This window comes from Notolepis coatsorum (genome assembly GCF_963971535.1).
Source record: "Notolepis coatsorum genome assembly, chromosome: 3".
Classification (NCBI taxonomy): Eukaryota; Metazoa; Chordata; class Actinopteri; order Aulopiformes; family Paralepididae; genus Notolepis; species Notolepis coatsorum.
The window spans coordinates 164,896,455-164,912,488 of NC_140167.1; the positions used below are offsets into that span (position 1 = coordinate 164,896,455).

Below are 16,034 nucleotides of genomic sequence, written 5' to 3' on the forward strand. Positions count from 1 at the left end.
TCTGTGCGTTCAGTAGCACAAATTAATGGAAGCGGATACGAAACAGCTAGCCTAGCTGTTGGGAGGGGGGGGGGGGAAACTCTCCCGGAGTTTTAAGCTAGGCTAGTGGTGCATATTCCACTTCCAGTCGTTTGTGCTAAGCTAGGCTAACTCGCAGCCGGAGAGAGCGCACAGAGAGGGAATCTTCTTTTTCTACTCTGACTCCGGAGAAGTCGGTAAGCGCATTTCCCAATAGAAACAATAGAAAAACAACATTAACAACACCTTTAATTTAAGTGATAGTGTACAGACCCTGCAGCAATGGAAGCCGGGGCCATCACTTGTGTCCGACTTGTTGGATTTGCTGTATCAACTACAAAGAGTTTCACCTTAGGAATAGTTGACCCAGCCTGGATGAAATACAAGAAGCATTCAACTTGTTTAAAATGGTTTAATAAGGTGCATAAGACTAAATTAAAACTGAAGAACTGAAGAAATGTGAAATACTAACAGCTGGTGAACTTGAGAACTGTTAGGACTCTCAATAATAAACACTGTTAGGACTGTCTGACTCTTAATAATAAACACTGTTCAGACTATTTGACTCTTAATAATAAACACTGTTAGGACTATCTGACTCTTAATAATAAACACTGTTAGGACTATCTGACTCTTAACTCATTGGACGCCAGACCTGATGATAGTCGGGTTAACTCGCCATCGCTTGAGCACCAATCACGAGTATAGTCGGGTTTTAATCGTTATTTATTTTATTAGCGATATCCATTCATTTTCATCCATCCAGCCTGATGTTATCGTTGGGAATGGGTCTGAGCTCGCAAAAGGGCAAATACCGCCCCCTACGCCTTCCGGCTGGTATTGCACTCCACTGGGAATGGTATCGTTTTTTTTTCTGGGATGATCCAAGCTGTGCGGGCGTGGTTTAAATAATCAGGCGAGGTAACCTGATTTCAATGATAGATCTGGTCTAAACAACATTGCATGCGTGCACGAGGAAGGATAATAATTATGATCTAGCGTTGATTTCAGGAAGATTCGATAATCAGCTGAAAAATTACAACGTGTTTTGTGTATTCCACTAAAGGGCTATTATCGCGTCGTTCTCTGGAATTACTAGAAATCACCAAAACTATACTCGTATTCAAAACGGTATAAAATGGAAATGTACTGATGAAAAAACAATCCGTTTAGTACATGTTGACTGCAAGCAACTCACTGATAATCTACGAGTGTATTAGACCCATAGCCATAATTTAAGATATATTTTAAGCACTCGAAAATCTCCCACTCCTCCCATTGATTAAAGCGGTGGCCATCTAGATCTATATCGGGCATATAGCTCCGGCGCTGAATGAGTTAATAATAAACACTATTAGGACTATCTGACTCTTAATAATAAACACTGTTAGGACTATCTGACTCTTACTAATATACACTGTTAGGACTGTCTGACTCTTAATAACAAACAGTGGACGGACTCTGGTGCAGTGTGTTACTACGGTTTGGACCATGTATACCATCATTACTATTACTACTGTCTGACTGAATCCTGTTCACTGCTACTACTACTGTTATCACTATCATCATTATTACTTTGCACTTTGTTCTATGTTCTATCATTACTACTACCTATCCTACCTGTACCCCCCTTCCCCACGCTGCTATGACACTTGAATTCCCTCAAGGGGATTAATAAAGGAACACTTGACTTGACTTTACATTTACATTATGACTTGATTTAATGCTAAATATAGTATATAATGTACTTGAAATACAGTGTGAATCACGTGACTGTAGGCCTACTGTTAGGGTGACCAGGTGTCCCCCTTTTGGTTGTACTGTCCCACCATTTGACCGAACGTCCCACATATTGAGAGGATGTCCCTCTTTTTGAAGCAAAAAAAAAAACATTGGTCTCGGTGAAGACCATGTTATTCTAATAAAAAAAATTACATTATCTATCTGTCCCACTTTGTCCCACCAAAATCTTCCTGCTTTTGGACTTTTTGCATCTGGTCACCCTACCTACTGTTCAGTATTTCACTTCACTTGTGTTCTGAAGTTTATCTATCATTGTTCTTATATACAGTACCATATGTACCACCTGTGTATACTTTACTTACTCATAGTATACATTTAGATTCTAGTGTTTATTGTAACCATATTTATTGTAATGTATAATATAACTGATAGGGCATACAGACCCTCATCTGCACCTTGATCACACTGCCTACTTGCTCATGTGCGTATATTCAGAGTTAATTATATTATTTACACTGTCTATTTTTACTTTCTACTGTACTATAATCTTATTACTTGTATTTATGTCTTTCTACTATTACCCTGCCGATACCTGTACCCCCCCCCCCCCTCCCCCATGCTGCTATGATGCCTGAATTTTCCCCGAGGGGATCAATAAAGGAATATCTGTAAGGGTTCACCTGTCCATGGACGTCCTCCACTCATGAATAATGCTCCTCACTCTGTACCTCCCCCTGCTGGACATTCACCTGAACTTCCCCTTATCTCCCTCATGCATACCCTCCTGGTGCACTGGTGTATCTTTAATGTCTACATGTCTCTCTGTGCCCTTCCCCTGCTACTTTGTCTCTTGCTCCCCTGTTAAATGTTATGTTCCTTGTTTATTAGTTCCTTGTGTGGTTGTATGGTTGTTATGTTACTCTGTCTAGTGTTCAGTATTTTCTTGTGTGTTTCCTTCCTGGTTGTCTCACCCCATGTGCGTCTCGTTTTGCTAATTGCCCTGCTGTCTCTCTAGTGTTAATTGTTCCCTCTATAACTGGTGTGTGTTCCCTACCCTTGTTGTGGGTTCATTGTTTCGGTTCATCGTTTGTTTTGGTTCCTTGTTTGATGTCCTCGTGTGTACTCTTGCTCTGTCATTTGTTCCTTGTCAGTAAGTCTAGTTTTCAGTTTGTTTTACCATCTTTGTTTTTCGTGTTTACAGTCGTTTTTGTCAGTGTTTGTTTGTAGATTAGTTTGTAAATTGTTTCCCTACCAGCACTGCTGTGGTTTTGTTTCTTGTTATTTAGTACTTTGCTCTCTGCCAGCCATTGTTGTGCTCTCCTTGTTTTTGCTCAGTAAAGCATTATACTTTTGACATTCACCCCTGGCTCCGTTTTCTCGCTATTGCCTATTGCCTCTTCTCCTCATCCTGTTCTGCATTTGGGTCCTCTGCCAACACTAATCCCTAACAATATCTTATCTTATGTACACGATATAGCACTGATATTAATGTGTCTCTGAATGAATGAATAAATGAATGAATGAATGATGTTTATTTTTTCGGTTTTGTTTACAGACAAATCAAACACACCCATGTGGACTTACAAAAGGAAAAGAAAAAAGAAAAATAAATCACAAATGTACATATTCAAGGCAATCTCACACACAAAATTCAAAATCAAAGGAATAGGCTGAAGCACATGCTTAAATCTCATCTCTCAATCCATACAGTGTAAACAGTCCATGTTTGGGAATATCTGAGCAGTCCCACCTTTGGATACGGAACAGCCACGGTTCTGGGGTACTGTCCAGACCCATACCAGGAGAACTCCACTCTCTGGACCTCGGTGTCGTTAAACTCCACGTAAGCCAAGAACTTTCCGTTTGTCGAGAACCAGATCGCTTCGTTTGACGAGAACACCTCCTCTGAAATTGATCAGGGAAAACGATTTTCAAACGGTTTCCTTGTGGAATTTCTGACCCTATCCACGCACGCACACACACACACACACACACACGCACACACACACACGACAGTGGGGGCGAGAGTGGCTCAGGAGGTAGAGCAGTCGTCTGGTAATCCGGAGAGTCCCGGTTTGATTCCCGCTCCTCCTGGGCAGCGTGTCGAAGTGTCCTTGAGCAAGACACTTAAAGGGGAACTCCACTTTTTTTGGAAATTAGCTTATTTAACATCTTCCCTGGAGTTAGACAAGAAGATGTATACCTTTTTTGTCTCTGTGCGTGCATTTTAGCTTTGGGAATAGACGCTCCGTTAGCATAGCTTAGCTTCATCACTGGAAGTGAGGCAGGACAGTAGCCTTACAGTGCCAATCAAAAGTTAGGGGGCTAATAACCCTTGCCATAATTTCAGTGCGCCCCCTAACTTTTGATTGCAAGGTCTGACATTGACCCCCTTTTCAGGAGTTGACCTAGAGCCCACCAAGGTCATGCATATCAAGTTTGGTCAATGTCAGACCTTGCAATACACTGTAAGGCACTGTAAGGCTACTGTCCTGCCTCACTTCCAGTGATGAAGCTAAGCTATGCTAACGGAGCGTCTATTCCCAAAGCTAAAATGCACGCACAGAGACAAAAAAGGTATGCATCTTCTTGTCTAACTCCAGGGAAGATGTTAAATAAGCTAATTTCCAAAAAAAGTGGAGTTCCCCTTTAACCCATAATTGCTCCTGATGAGCAGGTTGGCACCTTGCATGGTCGCCTCCGCCGTCAGTGTGTGAATGTGTGAGTGAATGGGTGAAATGTGAGGAACAAATTGTAAAGCGCTTTGGATAAAAGTGCTATATAAATGCAGCCATTTACACACACACACACACACACACACACACACACACACACACACACACACACACACACACACACACACACACACACACACACACACACACACACACACACACACACACACACACACACACACACACACACACACACACACACACACACACACACACACACACACACACACACACACACACACACACACACACACACACTTCCAGTAAAAGAGTGAATGTTACTCACCCTCATATACCCAGTCAGGGACTCCATTTTGGATCTCGTTCTCTTTTCCATTGTGGGTCACTTGTATTGGATCAGCGGTGACGCTGGCTTTCAAATAAATATTGAAATTCCAGATGTAGGCCTGCAGGAGAGAGACGCTCGGGTTACGCTCACATTCCATCCTCGCTCACTTCTGCTACCAAGCAAACTCTGAATTCTTGTTGTTGCAACAGTCTGACCTAAACATTTCCCGGGGGGCCGTTAAGCCCCACCGCATGTTGCTTTGCATACAGTAAGTATCTATCAAGGCAAACACGTATTATGTGTAGTATGTGGCCCGGGCAGAATCAGACACTTTGAGCGGTCTGTCGTTGGGAGCGCAAGTCACAAGCTTTTAACACTTTCACACAACATGATATCTTTTAAGACAAGATAAGATAAGATATGGTAAGATAAGATAAGAGAAAATCAATTAAGATAAGATAAGTTAAGATAAGACAAGGTAAGATAAGGTAAGGTGAGATAAGATAAGATCAAATAATATATTCATCATTTTTTACGCCCAATTGTGCTCTATAATGACAATACATTTTAATCTAATCTAATGTTATCTAAATGTATTTAGAATGTGTACTGTAGGTATACCGAGTATACTGGAATTTCACTATACAGAGTACAGTCAAGGTTAGGGTTAAGGGAAGGGATATGTTTATAAATAACTGTTTGGTGACAATTATGAGTTATGACAACAACAACCCCCCCCCCCCCCCACACACACACACACACACACACCCCTTCCATATCACAGCCAATGCCCTTCTGGGTGATGGGATCTAGACAGTACATTTCAATGGTCTGGACTCACAAGTGTGTTTCCTGTTGGTGCCCAGGAAAAGTATCGGATAACTTCTGGAAGGTTCAGAGCAGTAACAAATGTTCTGGAACAAGTACAGGAACATTAATCCTCAGTGAGAGATGGTGATATAATACATCAGTGCCTTATAGATGGACGTGTCTGTCCATCCATATAATAGTAATGTTGAAATAGGAATCCTATATCCTTAATATTGATTAGCCTTATAGTCAATATTTGAACACTGCAAACGAAACAAGCAATGATTAGTTAAAACGACATGTATAGCATCATAGCATATGGGGTACTTACGACTTCTCAAGGTCAAAGATGGTGTAGGAGGCTGTGTATGAATGTCTCCATTGCTGTGGATTATTAGAACACTTTGTTATTCATGTGTTGCTTGGGATCTTTCACGTAAGACCCCCCCCCCCCCATCAAAAATGGTAAATTGTAAGTACATACATGCTAAGTTTCACTAGCTAAAGTTTCATTGATATAAAAATGTGGGCATAATTTCCTCACCTTTGTGTAATTACTTTCAAAGCAGACGTATTTCTGGTCACCTGAGAGGATATAATCTGTGGCGTCCACTTGGGCCTGCAGTAGGGTGCAGAGTTCAAAGTTCAAATACATCAGAGATGGAGTAAATACAAATGATCAACAGTGATACAATTTTCAATATGATTTATACTAATATGAAGGTATACTACTATAGCAGACAATAAAACATTATAGAATACGGTATGAGCAACTAAAGGCTCTCTGCAGTGGGCCTCATCAACAAGGCTCGGGACCCCCACTGACACCCCCCACTGTGTTACATTAACACACCCCTACTGGACTATATTATATATTTGTAGATACAATCAAAACTCTTCATACTTGTTCATACTTCACTGTTCATACTTTTGGCTAATTACTGCTCAATTGCACAGCCCTGCTAAATATTCCATCCCACTCTATTGTTATTTTTATTCTAATACGTGTATACTTGACCACATCGTGCACAATTGTACAGCCCTGGCATATTTGATTGTATAATTCTATTATATTCTATTGTGCTTCTATTCTAATTCAGTTTATATTCCATTTGATTTTATTCTACCATCCGTTAATGTCGCACCAAATAAACAAATCAAATCCCTTGTATGTGAAAACTACAGTATTTGGCAATAAAGACTTTTCTGGTTCCAATTCTGATGTGGTTTAAAACATGTCACTGTCGCCTCATGATGCCTGTAATTGAAAGTAACTAGGTTACTAAGTTGTCGTCACCCCTGCTGCTGCCACAACATAAGAATGACATGTTTTTTTTTTTTTAAATCATGCTTTATTGAAAGTGCATAATGTCATAAATCATGATTGGCTGCTCAGACAGGTCATCATGAGACGTCATCAGCCATCAGGCTATATAAGGTCGCAGTTGTCCACTGCTCAGGCACTCTAGGACAGTGGTTCCCAAACTGTGTTTGCCAAACCCTTTCACGGCAGGAATATCTTACAAAGGACGTGTTGCTCAGATACTCAGAGTCCTTCTGTGTCTCAACGTTGAAGTAGCGGACGTTTCCCTCTCCTGTTTTATGCAGGTATTCCTTATCTGCAGACGGAAGAGACAGAGGATTAACTCTTGTGAGAGGGGGGGGGGGGGGTGTATATGACGATTCACCACCAAATCATTAGATTAGATTAAAAATGTATTGTCATCACACAGCACAAGTACAACGAAAGTAAGTTCAGCATCCAACCAGAGTACACATGTAACAGTAAAGTGCAATAGTAATATACAATGTACATGTGGTTAAACTGGGTATAAAATATATAAATTAGTACTACTGAGTAATAGTGCTAATCAGATGTATGTACAGAGTTGTAGTATTAATATGCACAATGATACAGGTATAAAGACACTATGGTAAGTCATACTGGCCAGCAGCGTAACTAGTATAGTAAGGGATATGTAGAGATATAGATATAGTATTAATATGTACAGTGATACATGTATAAAGACACTATATAAATCATACTGGCCAGCAGCGTAAGAGTAGGTAAGGGATATGTAGGCCTACAGATATAGATATAGCATCTACAGATATGTAACAATGATTATTATGCAGGTATGTACAGACAGATGTGGATGGACAGTATTTAGTGGAGGACTGAAAGTAGTAGCGTACCTGATATCCACCGCAGATTATACGCCCTGTACCTGATGGTGTCATTGAAATAATCTGCCAGAGTAAAAGACCTTTTGGCACCTGAACCAGCTCCTGGAATAATAATCAGATTCAACTGTGTGATTTATGGCAAATTAGTAGCCAAAACATTATTCAATACAAAAAAACATCTTGCTATTGGCGCAAGTGTGAATGTTCTTCACATTCTGCAGCGTGGACGTGGATATGTCTTACAGTACAACAGTGTTGTAAAACAGATCCTACAGTCACATGGTGGCGCCCTTTGAATAACAGCTCGTACCGCAGACTGACTCACTTTAAACAGCTTCAAATACAACTTCGTTAAAGTAGAATTTATTTCAACACAATAATACTGTCACTCGTATCCCTACGACAATGATGAACAGGGTGGTCAAACCAAAGCCCCTAAACTCAATCGAACGGATAGATCAACTGGAATTAGGACTAATCAAATTAATTAAACGTCAACCAAAAATGTATTCTAAAATAACTTGACTATATAAGCCCATGACTTTGAAAGCGAATGTTTCAAGCCTGCAAAATGGAATTGGTAGAATTGATGATGAAAAGTTATCTTATATAAATCAACTTACTGTTTACATAAACTGTTACTGGGACAGTTATTAACGTGATGACGACAGCCGCCCCCACCAACCCCCAAAGCACCTTGCTGCCCTGCAGGTGAGACACGATTCAAAAACATCCTTACAAGCAATAATACAAGTCTATAGCTGCTATACCCTGCAGGTGAGACACGTTTCAATAACATCCTTACAAGCAATAATACAACAATCCCGCTCCTGCTCATCTGGTGCATTTCAGAAGAGATCACCTGCAGAAGTTATTTCGAGGTAAGTCATTTTATATTTAAATATCGTATTTTTCTTTGCTTTATTTATAAACTTTCGCTACAGTTAATGTGTGTTTATCCAGTTATATGTGTGTGAATGGGGGACCCTGATGTAAACAAACCAAAAAAAATTCTCTGGTCTGACTGCATCCCCTTAACAATTGTGTGTATTGAGCCGTACTGTATTGTACCCATTCTGCAATCTGTTAAATAAAGTTTTCATTCATTCATCCCCTGACAGCCAGGTGAGCTTTACTGACCATAACACGGATGGTCTGATCGACATCCAACGGCGAGTCATCCAGTTCTCAAGTTTCTTTTTTTTCTTTTACAATCCTTTAAAAAGTCGCCGACGAGTTGTTGAAGTTGACTTCATGGACAAAACGGCCTGATTTACAAACTCATACTGTACCACGAGAAGAACACAAAAAAAATAAAACATTTGCTATAATCGTCAGCCGACGGAAGAATACCGTGACTCCGTGCGACTGAGGTTGAAACTATAAGCAGGGCTTATAGTAATGCATTCGTCAAGAGTCCGAATCCCTGCAGTCGCGTCTCTCTTCTTGCTCCTCCAGTCTGCAGCCCGCAGGACTCAAGTCTCTGCCTTGTTTATTTAGGAAGTAGCTTTTCTCACTGGCCGCGGATCAAAAGTCAAACAAATCAGGACATGTTATTGTGCGGAGAAAATCACATCAGCAAACTTTTTATTCATTGTTTTGTCCCGAGTCGTCACATTTTCACCGCGGTGTAAACAAAGATTTATAATTGGTATAGTTGCATTTTTCACACCGCGGCAAAAGGCACTGTGTAGGTATAGTATAATAGTACATTTCATGAAATTGCATTCTGCTTAAAAGCGCTGTAATGTTTTTTTGTGTGTTAAAATTAGTGTTGAATATATCTACATTCCAACAGCCATCACTGAGAGTCTGGTCAGTAACATCATGGGTCTCTCAGTCCCTCCACTCTGCAGTAAACACAAAATACATTTTTCAAGAAATCTTGCCAAGCCAAATTTACTGCACTGGTAGTAATATTATTTGACTTGTTTCAACGACACATTTGCTTAAAGCTAGTTTTTACTTCTTATTTTTCTCTCTCCTGATTAGATAAAGTGGGAAGGGATACCAGGAAATGTATTCTGTTTAGATAGATAGTTAGATGTTACTGATAGGGTGACCAGATGCAAAAAGTCCAAAAGTGGGACAACAGTAAGATTTTGGTGGGACAACAGTAAGATTTTGGTGGGACAAAGTGGGACAGATAGATAATGTAAATTTTTTTAATTGAATAACAGAGTCTGGCAAAATGACAGGAGCTAGTTTCATACCACAGTCGGCTGACCTGTATGAATGGGAGTGTTGTACTGTGTGATAGACACTTGTTATCTCAGCTGCAGTGACCTTGTCCGTCTGGCTATCATTGTTTGGTTTAAAAAGAAACGTATCCATAGATCTGGATGTTTCTTTTTGGTAAACCACTTTCAAGTGAGACTCACGTCCACTGTGGCGCTTCAAGTCGTATTCTCCTCCATGCGCAATTGAAAAAGAACTATGACACAAAACACAGAAAGCCTGCTGCGGATTGCCTGCCATCTGCCTCACCCAGTCATGTGTCGTTTGCCAGTCTTGGTTGTAATTGCAGGTCCGTTTCTTTTTACTGCTTTCCATCTTGAACTAGTTCGCTTGTAATGTTGTTGTGTTTTTTTTGACCAATCAGATTTGCAATATGAAGTAGCGTCACAAGTTCAACTCTCACGAGCAGAGCAGTGCGCTAAATTACTATAACCAATCAGATCTGCGATATGAGGTAGCGTCACGACTCAGTCACGTCACAAGCAGGCAAGCAGCGCGCTAAAGTACTATAACCAATCAGAGCAATGTGTGTGGACAAGAGGCGGGTTGCTACGTTTACTGTCTGTAGCGAGGGGCTTTTAGACGCATGTTTTTTTGGCTTCGAAAAGAGGGACATCCTCTCAATATGAGGGACGTGGGACATTTGGTCAAATGGTGGGACAGTACAACCAAAAGGGGGACACCTGGTCACCCTAGTTACTGACCAGACACTATAATCAGTGATCGCTGATATGTGGCGGCGACAGTGGTTCAGGATCAGGAGGTAGAGCAGTCGTCTGGTAATCCAGAGGTTCCCGGTTCGATTCCCACTCCACCCAGCCAGCTTGTCGAAGTGTCCTTGAGCAACACTTAACCCCTAATTGCTCCCGGTGGGCAGGTTGGCACCTTGCATGGTCTCCTCTGCCATCAGTGTGTGAATGTGTGAGTGAATAGGTAAAATATGAGGAACAAATTGTAAAGCGCTTTGGATAAAAGCGCTATATAAATGCAGCCATTTACGGATGTCAGAATGTAGAAGAGCTATTATTTTAACATATAGACTACTTATTTCAACAAACCAAAAAATACCACTTACAGCACCTTAAATTAGAGGGAGCATGTCTATGTTCCCCGGGTCCTATGTTCCCCGGGTCCCATGTTCCCCGGTAGCGATAGATAGTCAGACCACCAGCCCTGATTCCAAACTCTAACCTTAACCAACTTCGAAAGAGTCGCCAAGCTTAACCAGTTCGAAACAAGGCGGACATTAATAATTAATAAAATAATAAAAATTAATACAATTTTCAATCAATCAATCGGGGAACATAGGACACGGGGAACATAGGGATGACCCCAAATTAGACATGCATGTAATCAAGCAGCAACGTAATAGTATAGATACGATGCAATGACAAAAAAACACTAGTACTAGAACCCCCCCCCCCCACCCCCATCTCTCCATAAAAACCCTCCACACTTTATTATATAACCCAGTGTCCATATACACACCATTTCAACCATTCACTATTATGCTAACGACACCACACTCAGATGTCTGTATATAAACAAGGATGCCTATTCTTATTAAGTGCTTCTATCATGGTTCCACAAGTGCAAAGCACTTTTCAGAGTGGGAACTGAAAGCCTTAACCCCAGTAGTGTAGCGCCAAGCCACTCCCTCCCCACCAGGCCCCTCCCTTCCCACCAAGCCACTCCCTCCCCACCAGGCCCCTCCCTCTCCACCAAGCCCCTCCTCCCCACCACGTGGAGACAGTTGATCACATTAAAAAAGTAATTATGACTAATTTGAACAGTTGTGTTGAATGGAAAAACCCTAGCATCTGTCTCTCTCTCTGTGTGTCTGTGTCTCTCCTCTGTGTGTGTGTGTGTCTGTGGTGGGGACTAAATAGAGCATGTGTGCTTCTGCTGACAGGTGGGCCTGAACAACAGCTATCAGGCAGCTCTCCAGGAGGTGTGAATACTTTACCAAAGGCAGTTGTCCTTCCGCGTTCGGTTTGCGCACCCTGATTGGCCTCTCAGCGCCCAATCGCGTTAGCCCTACGGAGGAATACTATCCTCGAGTTAACCTAATTTATACAAATGGAAGTATTGATTTAGCCGTAACGAATCATTAAAAAAAAATACTGTTAACTGGAATATGTTGTTTCTTTACACATATGTTGGATTATGTAATTGGTTTGTCATGACAAACCAATAAAAAATCGCGAATTAACCGGTGGTTATCCTATTATATTAACATAGCTACAACAACACACAGTAACGTTAATATAATTACATGCATCATTGTTTACAATGAACGGTGGGGCTAATCGAAAGGACTGGACACGGACAAGTTAAACAGCAATCAATCAATTTAATATAACAGGTAGTTCGAGCTGCATTTTCGTGCCTACAACCACACCATAGCCACAGGGATATATCCGGCTTTGACGACCTCTCTCTCTCCTGCCGATTAAATTCAGCAGCTCTTCCACCTCGAGTGCCTGTAGCTGCCTGCATTTGCACAAAGGCGTCCATCCCTGCTGCTAGCTAACGTTAAAACTAACCTAAAGTTAGTTGTTCACCAACAATCTACAGACACCAACAAACACAGAACCCCACCGTTCATTGTAAACAATGATGCATGTAATTATATTAACGTTACTGTGTGTTGTTGTAGCTATGTTAATATAATAGGATAACCACTGGTTAATTCGCAATTTTTTATTGGTTTGTCATGACAAACCAATTACATAATCCAACATATGTGTAAAGAAACAACATATTCCAGTTAACGGTATATATTTTTAATGATTCGATACGGCAAAATCAATACCTCCATTTGTATAAATTAGGTTAACTCGAGGATAGTATTCCTCCGTGCGGCGATAGTAGGGCTAACACGATTGGGCGCCGAGAGGCCAATCAGGGCGCGCAAACCGAACGCGGAAGGACAATTGCCTTGGGTTTGGGTAAAGTATTCACGCCTCCAGGAGACGTGAGGAGGAAAGAGAGGAGACACATGAGAGGACAGTCAGGAGACACATGAGAGGACAGACAGGAGACATGTGAGAGGACAGACAGGAGACATGTGAGAGGACAGACAGGAGACACGTGAGAGGACAGACAGGAGACATGTGAGAGGAGAACAGTCAGGAGACATGTGAGAGGACAGACAGGAGACACGTGAGAGGACAGACAGGAGACATGTGAGAGGAGAACAGTCAGGAGACATGTGAGAGGACAGACAGGAGACACGTGAGAGGACAGACAGGAGACATGTGAGAGGAGAACAGTCAGGAGACATGTGAGAGGACAGACAGGAGACACGTGAGATGACAGACAGGAGACATGTGAGAGGAGAACAGTCAGGAGACATGTGAGAGGACAGACAGGAGACATGTGAGAGGAGGACAGACAGGAGACATGTGAGAAGAGGACAGTCAGGAGACATGTGAGAGGACAGACAGGAGACATGTGAGAGGAGGACAGACAGGAGACATGTGAGAGGACATACAGGAGACATGTGAGAGGACAGACAGGAGACATGTGAGAGGACAGTCAGGAGACATGTGAGAGGACAGACAGGAGACATGTGAGAGGACAGTCAGGAGACATGTGAGAGGAGGACAGACAGGATACATGTGAGAGGACAGTCAGGAGACATGTGAGAGGACAGTCAAGAGACATGTGAGAGGACAGACAGGATACATGTGAGAGGAGGACAGTCAGGAGACATGTGAGAGGAGGACAGACAGGAGCCATGTGAGAGGACAGACAGGAGACATGTGTGAGGACAGACAGGAGACATGTGAGAGGACAGTCAGGAGACATGTGAGAGGACAGTCAGGAGACATGTGAGAGGACAGTCAGGAGACATGTGAGAGGAGGACAGTCAGGAGACATGTGAGAGGAGGACAGTCAGGAGACATGTGAGGGGAGGACAGACATGAGACACGTGAGAGGAGGACAGTCAGGAGACATGTGAGAGGACAGACAGGAGACATGTGAGAGGACAGACAGGAGACATGTGAGAGGACATACAGGAGACATGTGAGAGGACAGTCAGGAGACATGTGAGAGGACATACAGGAGACATGTGAGAGGACAGACAGGAGACATGTGAGAGGAGGACAGTCAGGAGACATGTGAGAGGAGGACAGTCAGGAGACATGTGAGAGGAGGACAGACATGAGACATGTGAGATGACATACAGGATACATGTGAGAGGACAGACAGGAGACATGTGAGAGGAGGACAGTCAGGAGACATGTGAGAGGACAGACAGGAGACATGTGAGAGGACAGACAGGAGACATGTGAGAGGACAGTCAGGAGACATGTGAGAGGACAGACAGGCGAAATGTGAGAGGACAGACAGGAGACATGTGAGAGGACAGACAGGCGAAATGTGAGAGGACAGACAGGAGACATGTGAGAGGAGGACAGTCAGGAGACATGTGATAGGAGGACAGTCAGGAGACATGTGAGAGGACAGACATGATACATGTGAGAGGAGGACAGTCAGGAGACATGTGAGAGGACAGTCAGGAGACATGTGAGAGGACAGACATGAGACAGGTGAGGAGGACAGACAGGACACATGTGAGAGGACAGTCAGGAGACATGTGAGAGGACAGACAGGAGACATGTGAGAGGACAGACAGGAGACATGTGAGAGGACAGACAGGAGACATGTGAGAGGACATACAGGAGACATGTGAGAGGACAGTCAGGAGACCTGTGAGAGGACATACAGGAGACATGTGAGAGGACAGACAGGAGACATGTGAGAGGAGGACAGTCAGGAGACATGTGAGAGGAGGACAGTCAGGAGACATGTGAGAGGAGGACAGACATGAGACATGTGAGATGACATACAGGATACATGTGAGAGGACAGACAGGAGACATGTGAGAGGAGGACAGTCAGGAGACATGTGAGAGGACAGACAGGAGACATGTGAGAGGACAGACAGGAGACATGTGAGAGGACAGTCAGGAGACATGTGAGAGGACAGACAGGCGAAATGTGAGAGGACAGACAGGAGACATGTGAGAGGACAGACAGGCGAAATGTGAGAGGACAGACAGGAGACATGTGAGAGGAGGACAGTCAGGAGACATGTGATAGGAGGACAGTCAGGAGACATGTGAGAGGACAGACATGATACATGTGAGAGGAGGACAGTCAGGAGACATGTGAGAGGACAGACATGAGACAGGTGAGGAGGACAGACAGGACACATGTGAGAGGACAGTCAGGAGACATGTGAGAGGACAGACAGGAGACATGTGAGAGGACAGACAGGAGACATGTGAGAGGACAGACATGAGACATGTGAGAGGACAGTCAGGAGACACGTGAGAGGAGGACAGACAGGAGACATGTGAGAGGACAGACAGGAGACATGTGAGAGGACAGTCAGGAGACATGTGAGAGGACATACAGGAGACAGGTGAGAGGACAGACAGGAGACATGTGAGAGGAGGACAGTCAGGAGACATGTGAGAGGACAGTCAGGAGACATGTGAGAGGACAGACAGGAGACATGTGAGAGGAGGACAGACAGGAGACATGTGAGAGGACAGTCAGGAGACATGTGAGGACAGTCAGGAGACATGTGAGAGGACAGACAGGAGACATGTGAGAGGAGGACAGTCAGGAGACATGTGAGAGGACAGTCAGGAGACATGTGAGAGGACAGTCAGGAGACATGTGAGAGGAGGACAGTCAGGAGACATGTGAGAGGACAGTCAGGAGACATGTGAGAGGAGGACAGTCAGGAGACATGTGAGAGGACAGTCAGGAGACACGTGAGGACAGACAGGAGACATGTGAGAGGAGGACAGACAGGAGACATGTGAGAGGAGGACAGTCAGGAGACATGTGAGAGGACAGACATGAGACATGTGAGAGGAGGACAGACAGGAGACATGTGAGAGGAGGACAGTCAGGAGACATGTGAGAGGACAGTCAGGAGACATGTGAGAGGACAGACAGGAGATATGTGAGAGGAGGACAGACAGGATACAT

At 43.1% G+C, this 16,034-nt stretch overlaps 1 protein-coding gene across 1 annotated transcript in view; it reads right to left on the reverse strand.

Moving 5' to 3' along the window:
• The window catches only part of fap (fibroblast activation protein, alpha), a 50,559-nt gene extending 41,451 nt beyond the window's left edge, over positions 1 to 9,108 (reverse strand). The window contains exons 1-10 of the mRNA XM_084309506.1: positions 8,923 to 9,108; positions 8,406 to 8,487; positions 7,792 to 7,884; positions 7,120 to 7,214; positions 6,140 to 6,214; positions 5,927 to 5,979; positions 5,627 to 5,699; positions 4,783 to 4,903; positions 3,512 to 3,666; positions 292 to 389 (exon numbers count right to left, since the gene is read on the reverse strand). Coding sequence (XP_084165632.1) covers positions 292 to 389; positions 3,512 to 3,666; positions 4,783 to 4,903; positions 5,627 to 5,699; positions 5,927 to 5,979; positions 6,140 to 6,214; positions 7,120 to 7,214; positions 7,792 to 7,884; positions 8,406 to 8,487; positions 8,923 to 8,925 — 848 coding nt within the window. The 5' untranslated portion in view covers positions 8,926 to 9,108. The remainder of the gene's footprint in view (positions 1 to 291; positions 390 to 3,511; positions 3,667 to 4,782; positions 4,904 to 5,626; positions 5,700 to 5,926; positions 5,980 to 6,139; positions 6,215 to 7,119; positions 7,215 to 7,791; positions 7,885 to 8,405; positions 8,488 to 8,922) is intronic.
• Positions 9,109 to 16,034: the final 6,926 nt, after the last annotated feature.